Source organism: Silurus meridionalis, chromosome 16 (genome assembly GCF_014805685.1).
Source record: "Silurus meridionalis isolate SWU-2019-XX chromosome 16, ASM1480568v1, whole genome shotgun sequence".
Taxonomy (NCBI): Eukaryota; Metazoa; Chordata; class Actinopteri; order Siluriformes; family Siluridae; genus Silurus; species Silurus meridionalis.
This window is the reverse complement of record NC_060899.1, coordinates 12,529,500-12,545,779: the sequence shown is the minus strand read 5'-3', so window position 1 is coordinate 12,545,779 and position 16,280 is coordinate 12,529,500. Positions and strand designations below refer to the sequence as shown.

General features: G+C 38.2%; 1 protein-coding gene across 1 annotated transcript; it reads right to left on the bottom strand.

The window, feature by feature from the left end:
* Positions 1-326: 326 nt before the first annotated feature.
* Positions 327-14,522, bottom strand: LOC124398819 (sushi, von Willebrand factor type A, EGF and pentraxin domain-containing protein 1-like). Its single transcript, XM_046869244.1, has 8 exons — positions 14,255-14,522; positions 13,791-13,979; positions 13,068-13,247; positions 10,906-11,085; positions 8,869-9,057; positions 8,499-8,678; positions 7,627-7,798; positions 327-478 (listed from the first exon to the last, which is right to left on the bottom strand). The coding sequence occupies exons 1-8, from the start codon at positions 14,307-14,309 to the stop codon at positions 466-468; spliced, it is 1,158 nt and encodes a 385-aa protein (XP_046725200.1). The 5' UTR covers positions 14,310-14,522; the 3' UTR covers positions 327-465.
* Positions 14,523-16,280: the final 1,758 nt, after the last annotated feature.

Here is a 16,280-nt window from a genome sequence, read left to right as displayed (position 1 = left end):
CCACACAATTGTATATGACTGTTTCTCCATATTTGTACAAGGCCTTCAGGGGGATAAATTGACCATTGGTTATATGATCAGGTTCTAAGCAGGTAATAACTGAAAAAGAAAAGAATTTTAGGTAAATCTGAGTGTTCATTTATTTTTAAGGTATTAGAACTCAAAATTAGAAAAGACATAACATTCGATTGCATGAATCTCAGTGAACCAGTAAATAATTGTCAATCATCCTGGTTGTGGAGTGAATATATAATTATATATATTATTTAGAAACATTAATCATTATTACCGCTGCATTTTGGAGGAGGTGGATTCCATCCATATTCCTCACACTTTAGCCTGTCAGACCCCTCCATTCTGTAGCCGCTATTGCATCTTAACTGAATGAAAGCGCCATATCTATACCGTTCAGTGAATACCGTATATCTTCTACTAACTATGACTGCATTGTTAATCCTGGGTGCATCACAGGTCATCTCTTTAGGGGGGAGACAGAAACAGAAGCAAAAAGCATCATATTATGATTGTGCATCAGTGTGTTTCTGGAAAATGGATCTAACAATCTTATTTAAACAGTTATAACTACAGTAAAAACCAGAAACATTGGTAGTGCCCACATATCAGTTATCAGCTATCCAATATTATTTACACCACCAGAATACAGTATGAACTTAAATAAATATGATGTCAATCATATTTCATGTTAATCACACTCAGTGTTCAGATACCAAATCATTTACCAACATTTAATGGAGTCAATGACAAACAATAGAAGTTGCAGAATGTAATTCTAACCTCTTAGACTCAATAATGAGAGTTCACAAGCAAGTGCTAGTCACAAGCCCGGGTAAACGGGGAGGGTTGGGTGACAAATCACATATGCGGATAATAAACCTACATTCAATAGCGGCTCAGTCGAGGCCTGGATTACTATTAACCACCACAGGTATTGTTAGCCAACAGGGAACCAGTGAAAATTGTCCTATTGTGGACCAAAGGAGGAGAAGGAATGTGGGAAGAGACGGCAGGATAAGGAGAAGCGTAGGAGTGGGGATCTTAAGGTTGGTACTTTAAATGTGGGCACTATGACTAGTAAAGGTAGAGAGTTAACTGCTATAATGGAGCAGAGGAAGGTAGACATGATGTGGTTTAATAGAGCAAATAGAAATAAAGTAAGGCCAGGAACATTGGAGGTGGATTCAAATATTTCTACGATGGTGTGGATGGAAAGAGATGGTGTAGGGTTGATCCTGAAGGAAGAGTACAGTAGGAGTGTAGTGGAGGTGAAAAGAGTTTCTGATAGGGTAATGAATGTGAAGCTGGAAGTTGAAAGGGGTGACATGTTTAGTGGACATGTTGGTGAAGGGAACAGAGGTGATGAGGAGGTGATGGGTAGGTATGGCTTTAAGGAGAGGAATGTTTAAGGGCAGATGATTGATTTTGAAGAAGGATGAAAATGGCAGTGGTGAATACTTATTTAAAGAAGAAGGAGGAGCATATAGTGAGGTATAAGAGTGGAGGAAGGTGGGCAATAAACAATGCAGATGGAAATGTTTTGACTAATGAGGAGAGTGTGTTGAGAAAGTGGAGAGAGTATTTTGAGCAGATGATGAATGAAGAGGAAGTGAGAGCAGCGATTAAGAGGATGAAGAGTGGAAAGTCAGTTGGCCCAGATGACATGCCAGTAGAAGCGTGGAGATGTTTAGGAGAGGTGGCAGTGGAGTTTTTAACTACTGTAATTTCCGGACTATTAAACGCATCCAAATATAATCCGCACCCGCTGAATTTTACAAAGATTTTTATTTTAAACATAAATAAGCCGCACCTGTCTATAAGCCGCAGGTGTCTACACTGAAACTAATGAACTTTACACAGGCTTTAATGAAACACAGTGTCTGTTACACGGCTTGTATCTAAACAGTAGCCTACCAAGAAAGTCATTGTTCACTGTCTTCCTCCTTCCTTTCACAACAATTTCTCTCGGGAGTTTTTCTTTTGGCATCGTCGTGCGTTTAAAAATCACCATCGGTGAGGTTTTTCTCCTGATGCCGTGCAGCTCAGAACACAGGTGAAGTGTGTTTTCATGCCCGGTTGTTTTCAGCGTGACGAATGATTCGCATTTCCTGTAGACAGTCCGTGTGAGCGGCAGGTCAAACGTCAGAGGAACCCCATCCATATTTATGATGTGGTGCGGCCCGATTCAGTGGGAGCGCATCTAATTTAATATAAAGAGTTTCATTGGTTCACCTGAACCCGTTCGGCAATTTCATTGGTCTAATGCCAAAGCTAACGCTAAGGCTCGCCCACGGGAGCACCATTCCTCTCCGCTTCGCGTGTCCAACAGGTTTGCTCTCCTCAGTGAAGCACCCGCTGAGAAACCTGAAAGAGCTCTGGTTTTAGGAGACTCCATTCTGAGGCACGTGAAATTAGCTAGACCTTTAGGGGCACCAGCAGCACAGGTTATGTGTATACCGGGAGCCAGAGCGCCGGACATAGCAGGTCAGCTTATATTCTTAGGAAAGCACAGGTTCTCTAAGATAGTTTTTCACACAGGAGCTAATGATATACGCCTTCGACAATCAGAGGTTACTGAGAGTAATATTATAGAGGTGTGTAAATTAGCGAAGGCAATGTCCGATGCTGTAGTATGCTCTGGCCCCATCCCAATGCGACGTGGCGATGTAGCCTACAGCAGGTTATGGTCGCTGAACTGCTGGATGTCCGAGTGGTGCTCCAAAAACAATGTGGGCTTCATTAATAATTGGAGCATTTTTGAGGGCAAGGCTGGCCTGTTAGGGTGGGACGGTGTCCATCCCACCCGGGAAGGTGCTGCTCTCATTTCTTCTAGTACAGGTCATAGTCTCAGAACTGCACTAGTTAACAAGTGACTCTCTAGAGCCAAGGCCAGGGAGCAGACAGACAGGCTAAACCGACCGTCTGCCAGCTGCACAGAGTCGTCACTCAGGATCCACCATATTGAGACTGTGTCTGTCCCCCGAGCAAAACCAAAATATAGGAATTATCAGAAAGTCTGTTTAAGTAACCTGATTAACATTAAATTAAATAGGACTGAACGCACAGCCAGCACCTCTGATCTAAAAATAGGATTGTTGAATATTAGATCTCTCACGTCAAAAGCGCTGACTATAAACGAAATTATTACCGACCAGGAGTTTAATATAATGTGTTTGACAGAAACGTGGATTAAATCGAATGAATATGTAGCATTAAATGAGGCGAGTCCTCCTGGGTATAGTTACATACACCAACCCCGTCTAAATGGCAGAGGAGGTGGAGTAGCAGCTATTTATAATAATAATCTAAACGTCACACTAAAGACTAAACACAAATGTAAAACATTTGAAGTTCTTTACACCAACATAAAATATTCAGTGTCCGAAAGCAGGTCAAGTCAGTTAATTCCACTAATTATTATTTATAGACCCCCAGGGCCCTACTCTGATTTTCTGATAGAATTTGCAGATTTCATTACAAATTTAGCTACTTCTTTAGACAAAGCATTAATTGTTGATGACTTTAATATTCATTTTGATAATCAGGAAGACTCCTTAAGAGCAGCAGTTGTGTCCATTCTAGATTCAGTCGGAATTAATCAGAATGTTATAGGACCCACTCATAGTGGTGGACACACTCTCGATTTGTTGTTAACATTTGGATTAAAAATAAAAAACTTAGTCATAATTCCACAGTCTGAAGCTATTTCAGACCATTATCTAATCTCGTTTAAAATTTGCCTCAGTCATTGCATTTCTACATCACCACGTTACCGTGTTAAGCGTACTTTCACGTCAGCTACAGCAGCGCGTTTTATTAATAATCTTCCCGAAATTACGATATTAGATAGATCTCCGTCAGACCCCGCAGAGCTCGACTGGGCCACTGAACACCTAGAAACAACGTTACGTTACATTCTAGATGATGTAGCTCCCCTTAAGACCAAAATGATCAGGGAGAAAAAATTAGCACAGTGGTATAATGATCATACGCACCTTAAAACAGAACACTCGAAAATTAGAACGTAAATGGCGTCAAACAAAATGAACAGTATTTCAAATAGCATGGAAGGAGAGCCTCCTAAATGATAGAAAATCTCTTAGTGCTGCCAGATCAGCATATTTCTCCACCCTCATAGAAAATAACAAGCATAATCCTAGATTTTTATTCAGCACGGTAGCAAAATTAACAGGGAATAAAAGCACTACACTAACATGCACAACATCAATAGGTAGTAATGATTTCATGAACTTTTTTAATAATAAAATTGAAAACATCAGGCAAGAAATCCAGACGGTTAATATAAATCCAAATTATTTTACAAGTAACCCTGTAGACAGCAGTGTAATTATAACGGACAATCAACTACAAAGCTTCACTCCTATTCATGAGAATGACTTAATTTCATTAATCTCCTCATCAAAATCATCAACCTGCCTCCTTGATCCCTTGCCTACAAGTTTCTTTAAACAGATAGCTCCAGAGGTAATCAAAACTATTTTAAAAATAATTAACTCTTCCATTAGCACTGGTTATGTACCTAAATCCTTCAAACTGGCAGTTATCCACCCCCTTATTAAGAAACCTGACCTTGACCCATGTCAGTCGTCCAACTACAGACCGATATCAAATCTCCCCTTTATATCCAAAATTTTAGAAAAGGTTGTAGCACAGCAGTTATGCTCACACCTACTTATGAATAACATTTTTGAAATGTATCAGTCAGGATTTCGGCCTCATCATAGTACAGAGACGGCGCTAGTTAAGGTGGTAAATGACCTGTTATTGGCCTCTGATCAGGGTTTTGTCTCCTTACTTGTTTTGCTCGACCTCAGTGCAGCTTTTGACACCATTGATCACACTATACTGCTTGCTAGACTCGAGGAACGTTGTAGGAATAAAGGGAACAGCTCTCTCTTGGCTCAGGTCTTATTTGACTGATCGCTCTCAGTTTGTGGATGTAAATGGTGAGTTCTCCACAGTCTATGAGGTAAAGTTTGGTGTTCCTCAAGGATCTGTCTTGGGCCCACTGCTTTTCTCTTTATATATGCTGCCTCTTGGTGAAATCATTCATAAACATGGGATTCGCTTCCATTGCTATGCTGATGACACACAGCTGTATATTTCAGCAAAGCCAGATGAGCTAGATCAGCTCAACAATGTTGAGAAGTGTGTAAAGGACATTAGACAGTGGATGCTTAATAACTTTCTTCTGCTCAATTCAGATAAGACGGAAGTACTTTTACTAGGACCACATGCAGCTAGAAATAAACTTTCCGATTACGTAGCATCTCTGGATGGTGTTTCTGTTTCAGCATGTACGGCTGTCAAAGACCTTGGTGTGATTATTGACCCGAGTCTTTCCTTTGAGTCTCACGTGAATAATATCACCAGAATCGCCTTCTGTCACCTTAGAAATATTGCTAAAATTAGAAATATGATGTCGTTACAGGATGCAGAAAAACTAGTTCATGCTTTTGTTACTTCTAGATTAGACTACTGTAACGCTTTACTGTCTGGGTGTGCGGTAAGTGCATAAATAAGCTTCAGTTAGTCCAGAATGCTGCAGCAAGGGTCCTCACTAGATCTAGGAAATACGACCACATCACCCCTGTTTTAATCAGTCTACACTGGCTCCCAATCAAATCTCGCATTGATTATAAAATATTACTACTGACATATAAAGCACTTAACGGTCTCGCACCGCAGTATCTGAGTGAACTTCTGTACCAGTATGATCCTCCACGCCTACTTAGATCAAAAGGTGCTGGCTATCTGTTGGTTCCTCAAATAATGAAGACTACAGCAGGGGGCAGATCTTTCTCTTATAAAGCCCCACAGTTATGGAACAGCCTTCCAATCAGTGTTCGGGACTCAGACACAGTCTCAGTGTTCAAGTCGAGGTTGAAAACTTATTTATTTAGTCAAGCCTTTTATCAGTAGATTTTTCTTAGGTAAAGGCTCAGATCTGGATGGAGCATGGATATAGAGTGTTTGGTGAACTGGTATATTTGTATGCTGCCGTCCCCTCACATTCACACGTTCACTCAGGTTTGTTGACGGTGGTGTGGTGGGTCGTCTCTTATCCCAGAGATCCCTCATGTCTGTGTTACCTTCTGGTTCTCCCTTTTAGTTATGCTGCCATAGCGAGTCTTGCCGAGTCCAAACTGCACAGTGACATTTAACTTTCATACACCAATAGTTACACTTAATAATCCATATCCTTCTCTTCCGTCACCCTCTCTCTCTCTCTCTCTCTCTCTCTCTCTCTCTCTCTCTCTCTCTCTCTATCTCTCTCTCGGTCGAGTTAAACATGCTCCTGAGGCTCCAGTGACCACTGTTCCTGCCCCTCTCCCCTCTGTGGATCTTCACACTTCTGTGCAGCTTGGGATGGTCTCTCATCAACACCTTGGGTGGTTCCATATAATTCCGGAGTAGAACGGGTGCTTTTGAGGACGGATTGGACTGTAGTTGGTGTCGGCGGTCTGCTGCACTGACTCGGGAGTGCAGTTTGCTTCTGATCATCATCACTGTACCCCGCAACTTTGTATATATGCTTCAAATGGACATTTGGTGCAACCCAGATGAGGATGGGTTCCCTCTTGAGTCTGGTTCCTCTCAAGGTTTCTTCCTTATGCCATCTCGGGGAGTTTTTCCTTGCCACAGTTGCTCATCAGGGACAAAGAACATATTTACATTTAATCACCACATTTTCTGTGTAAAGCTGCTTTGAGACAATGTTCATTGTTAAAAGCGCTATACAAATAAAAATGAATTGAATTGAATTGAATGTTATGAAGCTCAGTTTTTTTAGCTTGAAGTTTGTGAAACCGGGAAAAACCCAGGAAAATCCATAAATTAGCCGCTTCATTGTTTAAGCTGGGGGGTTCAAACCGTAGGAAAAAAGTAGTGGCTTATAGTCCGGAAAATTCGGTAGATTGTTTAAGAAAATATTGGAATGTGAGAGGATGCCTGAGGAATGGAGAAGGAGTGTGCCGGTACAGATCTTTAAGAATAAGAGAGATGTGCAGAACTGGAGTAACTACGGGGGAATAAAGTTGATCAGTTACACCATGAAGTTATGGGAAAGAGTAGTGAAAGGCAGGCTGAGAAAAGAGGTAAGAGAAAAGCCTGGAGAAGTAGAGATTGATATGGGTTGTCATGTGTAGAGGAGGGGGTATGTCAGTAGAAGAATGAGGATGAAGCCACCAGGCAGCAGGAAAAAAAAAATGAAGCCTGCATTAACCTGATGATGTCTTTTGTTTCTCTGAGGCAGATTTTTAATAGCTAATTGTTCAACTCGTATCTAGAATATTAGACCCATGCCCAGACAGTTATTACATACACTGTGTTCCCTGGGTAATGCTGTGAAGAATGTTTAATATATAGAAAATAAATAACATAATAAATTAATTTTATTTAATCATTACTTCTTGTTACTTATTTGTCTGTGATTCTGCCAGTCATATTTTTGCTCTTCTTACTGAAAAAGGCAGATTTTTAATAGACACTGGAAACCTGCCTCAGCTATCGAAACATGTCTAACAAACATTTATAAAACAAAAGAAAATAACATTCTAGTATGTTCAAAATCATTAATTACCAACACACCGTGGGAGAGCTGGAGTCCATCCGTCATTCCCACAGGTCATATATTCAGACCCCATTATTCTGTAGCCTGGATTACACCTAATTTTGATTGCGGTTTGGTATCTGTAAGATGGTGACCTGCTGGTTTCATCGATAACTGCATTTTGAATAGATGGTGGATCACAGAAGATCTCTAAATTAAAAAAAAGGAAGATTAAGAAGAAACTTTACACTCAAGTTGACAGAGAGGCTGACCTTCTGAGCATGTGGCTGAACTCCTTCATCATTGTAGCCCTCATTTAGACTATTTGTTTTGTGGTTCTTTTTATATATAGGCCTTTAGACTCTCAAAACTACAAAGCACTTAATCTGGTCAGACAGTGTAAGTCCTGTAGACCTGCTTCAGGTCTACATTTTTGTACCATAGGGTGTATGAGCAGTTCAAAGGCTAAAGAAAGTATTTGCTGCTGTATATGCATAATATATCTCAGAAGTACACACAAACAAGGACCACAAGAGACAGAACTGACATTTCACTGTATCTCCTGGGGCTACCATTTAGGTATTTGCCATGCCCTATAGTCCACTGGTTTTACTTAGTCGCCTGTTAATTTCTCAACTTGCAGATAAGAAACAATCGACAAACTCTATATAGTTCCATAGAAGCTGACACAATTCATTTTACTGATCAGACAATTGTCAACTTTTTCATTTAAAATTTTAAAACATTAAGCCCAAGAAATGAGAAAACTGTTTAAGAGGAAAAACAGCTTATCTAAAAACATAAAACAATGAATGGTTGAAAGACCAAAAAAATACATTCTTTATTAAACTAATTTCATCATCATCCAAAACAACACACTAATAACATTGTGATTATCTCAAATACTTACCTCGACACTCTGGAAGATACGTCTCAAACGTTCCATCATCAGAACATGAAATTGTTGGAGATCCATAAAGTTTAAAACCTTCCACACAATTGTATATGACTGTTTCTCCATATTTGTACAAGGCCTTCAGGGGGATAAATTGACCATTGGTTATATGATCAGGTTCTAAGCAGGTAATAACTGAAAAAGAAAAGAATTTTAGGTAAATCTGAGTGTTCATTTATTTTTAAGGTATTAGAACTCAAAATTAGAAAAGACATAACATTCGATTGCATGAATCTTAGTGAACCAGTAAATAATTGTCAATCATCCTGGTTGTGGAGTGAATATATAATTATATATATTATTTAGAAACATTAATCATTATTACCACTGCATTTTGGAGGAGGTGGATTCCATCCATATTCCTCACACTTTAGCCTGTCAGACCCCTCCATTCTGTAGCCGCTATTACATCTTAACTGGATGAAAGCGCCATATCTATACCGTTCAGTGAATACCGTATATCTTCTACTAACTATGACTGCATTGTTAATCCTGGGTGCATCACAGGTCATCTCTTTAGGGGGGAGACAGAAACAGAAGCAAAAAGCATCATATTATGATTGTGCATCAGTGTGTTTCTGGAAAATGGATCTAACAATCTTATTTAAACAGTTATAACTACAGTAAAAACCAGAAACATTGGTAGTGCCCTCATATCAGTCATCAGCTATCCAATATTATTTACACCACCAGAATACAGTATGAACTTAAATAAATATGATGTCATTCATATTTATGTTAATCACGCTCAGTGTTCAGATACCAAATCATTTACCAACATTTAATGGAGTCAATGACAAACAATAGGAGAAGTTGCAGAATGTAATTCTAACCTTTTAGACTCAATAATAAGAGTTCACAAGCCAGTGCTGGTCACAAGCCCGGGTAAACGGGGAGGGTTGGGTGACAAATCACATATGCGGATAATAAACCTACATTCAATGGCGGCTCAGTCGAGGCCTGGATTACTATTAACCACCACAGGTATTGTTAGCCAACAGGGAACCAGTGAAAATTGTCCTATTGTGGACCAAAGGAGGAGAAGGAATGTGGGAAGAGACGGCAGGATAAGGAGAAGCGTAGGAGTGGGGATCTTAAGGTTGGTACTTTAAATGTGGGCACTATGACTAGTAAAGGTAGAGAGTTAACTGCTATAATGGAGCAGAGGAAGGTAGACATGATGTGGTTTAAGAGAGCAAATAGAAATAAAGTAAGGCCAGGAACATTGGAGGTGGATTCAAATATTTCTACGATGGTGTGGATGGAAATAGAAATGGTGTAGGGGTGATCCAGAAGGAAGAGTACAGTAGGAGTGTAGTGGAGGTGAAAAGAGTTTCTGATAGGGTGATGAACATGAAGCTGAAGTTGGAAGGGGTGATGGTAAATGTCATCAGTGTTTATGCTCCACACGTTGGTTGTGAGATGGAGAAGAAATATTCTGAAGTGAGTTAGATGAAGTGGTGTAGAGTGAACTAAGAAAGAAAATTGTTGATTGGAGCAGAGTTCAGTGGGCATGTTGGTGAGAGGAACAGAGGTGATGAGGAGGTGATGGGTAGGTATGGCTTTAAGGAGAGAAATGTTTAAGGGCAGATGACTGATTTAGAAAAAGGTTGGAATTTGCAGTGGTGAATACTTATTTTAAGAAGAAGGAGGAGCATATGGTGAGGTATAAGAGTGGAGAAGGGTGCTCACAGGTGGCAATAAACGATGCAGATGGAAATGTGCTGACTAATGAGGAGAGTGTGTTGAAAAGGTGGAGAGTGTGTTTGTGGATTTAGGGAAAGCGTACGACAGGGTGCTGTCGTGCGCTCTCTGCAGAGAGGAGTTATGATATTACATGAGGAAGTCAGGTGTGGTGAGGGTGGGGCAGGACATGTATGAGGACAGTGTGACAGCAGTGAAGTGTGCAGTAGGAACGACAGACAGTGTTGATGGACGAGCTGACATATGATGTCAAACAGAAGTCTCTATAGACAATGATGTCTGTGGATGATATTGTGATTTGTGCTGAGAGTAGGGTGCAGGTTGAGAAAAGCCTGGAGAAGTCTAAATCTAGAATATTAGACCCATGCCCAAATAGTTATCATATACACTGTGTTCCCTGGGTATTGCTGTGAAGAATGTTTAATATATAAAAAATAATGAACTTATTAAATTAATTCTATTTAATCATTACGTCTTGGTGCTTATTTGTCTGTGTGATTCTGCCAGTCATATTTTTGCTCTTCTTACTGAAAAAGGCAGATTTTGAATAGACACTGGAAACCTGCCTCAGCTATCGAAACATGTCTAACAAACATTTATAAAACAAAATAAAAGAAAATAACATTCTAGTATGTTCAAAATCATTCATTATACTTACCGACACACCGTGGGAGAGTTGGAGTCCATCCGTCATTCCCACAGGTCATATATTCAGACCCCTCCAATCTGTAGCCTTTATTACAGCTGATTTTGATTGAGGTTTGATATCTGTAAGCTGGTGACCTGCTGGTTTCATAAATAACCGCATTTCGAATATATGGTGGATCACAGAAGATCTCTGGATAAAAAAAGAGCAAAATCCAGTAGAAACTTTGATCTCAAGTTCACAGACCTTCTGACCTTCCGACCATGTGGCTGAGCTCCTTCATCCTTGTAGCCCGCATTTAGACTTTTTGTTTTGTGTGACCTGAAAATTTTTTTCTTTGGTCTGGTTCCAAGTGACAGCATATGTCCAGGAGACCTCCTTTACATCTGCATTTCTGTAACTTACAGTGTAGAAGGAGTTCCAGGGCTTAAGGAGCCAAAAGTCCAAATTTGAAACAAATAACTTGCCATTGGATAATCATGCAATCACAATCATTAATTATGCAAATGCTATTGGATGAGACACCATAAGCATATCATTTGAGACAGAGATGACTTTTCACTGTATTTTACTTTTACTGTGCAAGGGTTGTTTCTAGCAAATAGATTTTGTTAACTCCTAGTTATAACTAGAGCAAAAACCAGGAACATTGGAAGTGACCACATATCAGTTATCAGCTAACCAATGTTAGTTCACACCACCAAAATACAGAATGTAAACCTAAAAATTATACAATTATACATGTGAATCTCACTCAATGTTTAAACAGCAAATAACATTCAACAACTCGATAGAGCCAATGACAAACAATAGGAGAAATTGCAGAATTAAACTCAATAAACATATTTAAGTTACAGTCTGAGCTGACTCATGGTGAGCTGGATTTTTGTCTGGTTTTTTTTCTGTTTGGATTCTATCTTTTATTTTACTAGTCATTTTCAAAAACAAGTTTCACAATAAAACCTCCAAAATAAGAGCAAGTAAAAAAGAGGAAATAAAATGTGTGGTGTGTAAACTGAGCAGCCCTGACCTGCATTAACCTGATGATGTATTTTGTTTCTCTGAGGCAGCTTTTTAATCTATCTTATCTAGAATATTCGAACCACACCCAGACAATTATCATATACACTGTTTTCCCTGGGCATTTCCTGCTCTTCTTATTGTTCAAGTGGATGTGAGACTTTGTATTGTGGTTCCTAGTATATACATATACTAGAATGTATACTGCACCTTACACATTCAGATGTATTATGAGGAATATTTACCCGGCTTATATATATATTATATTACAAGTACACTGATGTTACCTCATATAAAATCTGTCTATATTGCACTGAACCGCTAATATTGCACTGACTGCCTATACAATCTCTCTATGCTGCGTTGACAATGTTAACGCTTGAAGAGAGAGAAGAGAAACAGTATTTCGGTTTCTCTGTATGTCTTCAAATATGGTGGCATGGACAAATAAAAACCTTGAAACTTATATTTGAACATTTTAACTCTTGAAAATAATATTTTTCATTGATCTGGTTCCAAAAGACAATGTTCTGTAGACCTACTTCAAGTCTGCATTTTAGTAATTTACAATGTAAGAAACAATTCGCAAGAATTTATTGAATTCTATCTATTGGAATTCTATCTGATGGAGATTTATGGAATCACAGTTATTATTCATTCAAACACTATTGGATGGTAACACCAAACCCACACAGATTCCCACTCATTCACATTCGGGCTGCATAGAGTAACCGATCTATTTGCATGTTTCTAGGTGGTGGGAGTATACTGGAAACCTAGATCAGTTTTTTAGATGTTGATTGCATCAAATGTGGTATGTTTGTTGTTTGCTCTGTGCTATAGTCCACTAGTGTTACTTATTCCTCTGTTCGATTCTCACCTTACATATAAGAAACAATCAACACACTCTTTAGAGTTCCATAGTGCTGACACACTTCATTCTATTGATCAGATAAATATCAGCTCTTTCATTTGACATTTCACAATAAGCCCAATAAAAGAGAAAACTGTTCAGAAGGAAAAAAAAAACGCTTATCTTAGACACTAAAACAATGAATGTTTGAACGACTAAGAAGACACGTTTTTGTTAATCTAATTTCAAAATTGTCTGAAAACAACACAATCATAACATTGTGATTTTCTCAAATACTTACCACGACACTCAGGGAGAGACGTCTCAAACTTTCCATCATCAGAACACGATATTGTTGGAGATCCATAAAGTTTAAAACCTTCCAAACAATTATATGTGACTCTTTCTCCATATATGTACAAGACCTTCAGGGGGTTAAATAGGCCATTGGTTATAGTAGGTGGTTTTAAGCAGGTAATAACTGGGGAAGAAAAGAATTGTGATCAGACATCTGCATTAATGTTTTAAATGCTCTTTTTTTTTTTTTTAAGTAGTACAAGTACATGAATCTCAGTAACCAGTCATTAACTGTCAACAATGCTGATGGTTGAGTGAATATACTATTATATAAATTCTACCCATTTTCTGTACAGGTTAGGAACTCAGACCCTTCTATTTTATAGCCTCTAACACACTATTATTGGACAAAGGTGATGATTTCCCTTTTAATTCTAACTGGATATGGGCTCTCTGGTCTATCACAGGACACATCTGACAAAAACATCTATTCGAATCCTTGTACCTGTTTTTGCTAAAAAAAATTATGATAAAATTATAATTATAAAATAATAAAATTTATGGCAAATAAAAGAATTAGCAATAAAGTTTTAAAGTAAGAGTTTTGTCAAGGAGAAAGAGAAGGAGGAGGGGAAAGAGGAGGTGGAGGTGGAGGCTGATTTACGGTAATTCATACTACAAATATAAATAAAGGTTCAATAAAAAAAAATGTTTGTAGACAAATAACCTTTGCACTGAAGTTCAAGGTAACTCCACTGGGCTCCGGTACAGGTGATTGACCTGGAAGCTGATGCTCCCACAGGCATATAACCAGTGGAACATTTAAACTTAACAGTGGCTCCATCATGAAAAGTTTGCTGGTCTGATTCCTCAATCAAATCCAATCCAATTCCAACAACAGGTCTGTCACACTGTGCTAATGTGAGACACATTAGTGATTAGGGCAGTTTTGATTCGAATGCATATATCCTTTACATATCCTGCACTTTTATCCTGCTTGTTACCAAATTCATAAAATGAGTAATAAAATAAGATTAAACCTGCTAATTTAATTATATATGTAATTAATTCTTTTCATTTAAAAACATAAAGAATTTTTTTTTCTCTTGTTTAACCAGCAGAATTATATATTTTTATGAAGTGAGAGAGGTTTCAGCTGTAATACTTGACAGTATATAAATGAGATCTCACCTTGGACGTTTACAGCCGTCATGAGAAGCGTAGAGAAGATCATGTAGCTCCACATTTTGAACTTCAACTTGTGATATACAGCAAGTATACCGTGAAATCTACACTGTGTGTGGGTGTGTGTGTGTATGTGTGTGTATTTCAATAGGTGAATATGTATAGGCTAAGGCAAATAACCACCTGTCACAAAGCGGAGAGTTTGTTGCCTCTTCTATGTGCATCACATTCATGCAAATCACTTTAAACTATGAGAAAAGAGAAAGAGAAAGAGAAAGAGAGAGAGAGCGTGAGAGAGAGAGAGAGGGAGAGAGAGAGAGAGAGAGAGAGATAGAGAGAGGAAATAAGGAGATAGTCAGAACATTAGGAAATGTTTAAACCAGATGTCTCACTTTGTATACAACTGTAATTGTATGATACGGTGGTTACACTTGATTATAAGGCAGCACAGTAACACACAATGGTGATTAAACTGACCAATTCACCAGTTTAAATGCACACCTTCCAGCCAATCAGAATTGAGTATTCAGACAACAGTCATAATAACATTTTGTATTTTTTTTTTTTTTTAATTAAGGACATGGACATATCATATTAAGGACACACATGGAATTATCTTGTAATTCAGGAAGTAGTCACCTGTTTTTTTATTCACAGGTGTGCCTTGTCAAGTGTTAATTTATGATATGTCTTGCCTTGACATTTCTTAATGTGTTTTAGACCGTTGTCTCATGCATTACAAAGTCATTAACACTATAATTGTTATTACAACAATAGAAATCTATCTAATAGCAAGAAACACTCCGTTAAGCAAAGAGAAAATAATTTTAAATGCATCCACAAATGCAGTCAACAAAACCATTAAACACTGATGAAATAGGCTCTCATAGGGACCTAGAGCTACCTCTGCTGCAGAGGATAAATGTATATAAGAAATACCACCTTCAGAAACCACTGATTTACATAAATGCTTCTCAGATGAACTGCCCTCTACATTCACACAATCAAAATCCACTTGAGATGGATTGGGATGCGTTGGACCAGAGATTGATAGAAAACCAGCCAACAAGCACTTAACACCTCTGGGGACTCATCAAGATTGTTGGAAAATCATTCCAGGTGATTACCTTGTGAAATGGGAGAATTCCATGAGTTTTCCAAGCTGCCATTAAAGCTAAAAGTAGCTACTTTGAACAATCCAAAATCTTAGACATTTTCTGGGTTGTTTAACTATTGTTGGCTGCCTGTGCGTTCTTTCATAGTTTGGATTCTTCAGTATTAATTAACAATGTTGAAGATCAACTCAACTCAAGCTATATTTGACATTCCTCCACATACACAGTATAAAAAGAACGAAATAAAGAGTAAACTTTAAACATAGTTAAGGTGCGATAAATATGAGGTAGATGTGCTAAATATGAGGTTGAAATGTAATTCATGTAAGAAAAGAGTTAAGTAAAGTGTGAGTGCACAGTCCGAGGCCACCTTGTTTAAACGTGTGCAATATTTTACCAGAATAAGCGGACAGATAGTAAACAGTAAACGGGTAAATTCCCTGATTGCAGATGTCTGCAGATGTGCTACAGTGTTTAAATACACAGTAAAGTGGCTGAATGCGAACGTGTGTGTTAATGTTATTAAAATATATATATATATATATATATATATATATATATATATATATATATATATATATATATACTATATACTCAGTGGCGGGTGGTCAGGGCCAGCAAAGCCTTCTCTGCTGGCTCAAACACTATCAGTAGCATTGACCTACATTTACAACCTAAATTCTAATATTTGTTCCATGAAACTGAATTAATTTATTCCCAATATTTTATTCTCTTTATTTCATAGAGTTTCCCAGAATAGCGTCAGCATTTTTCCGTCCTCTAATTGGTTAGTCAGACAGAAACTGTTACAGCCAACTTTGACTGGCAAAGCAAGTGTGTAATGCTGCACACATGAATACATCTGAGTTAGATTTTTTTTTATATATATAATATACTTCTTATACTCCAAGGCTCTT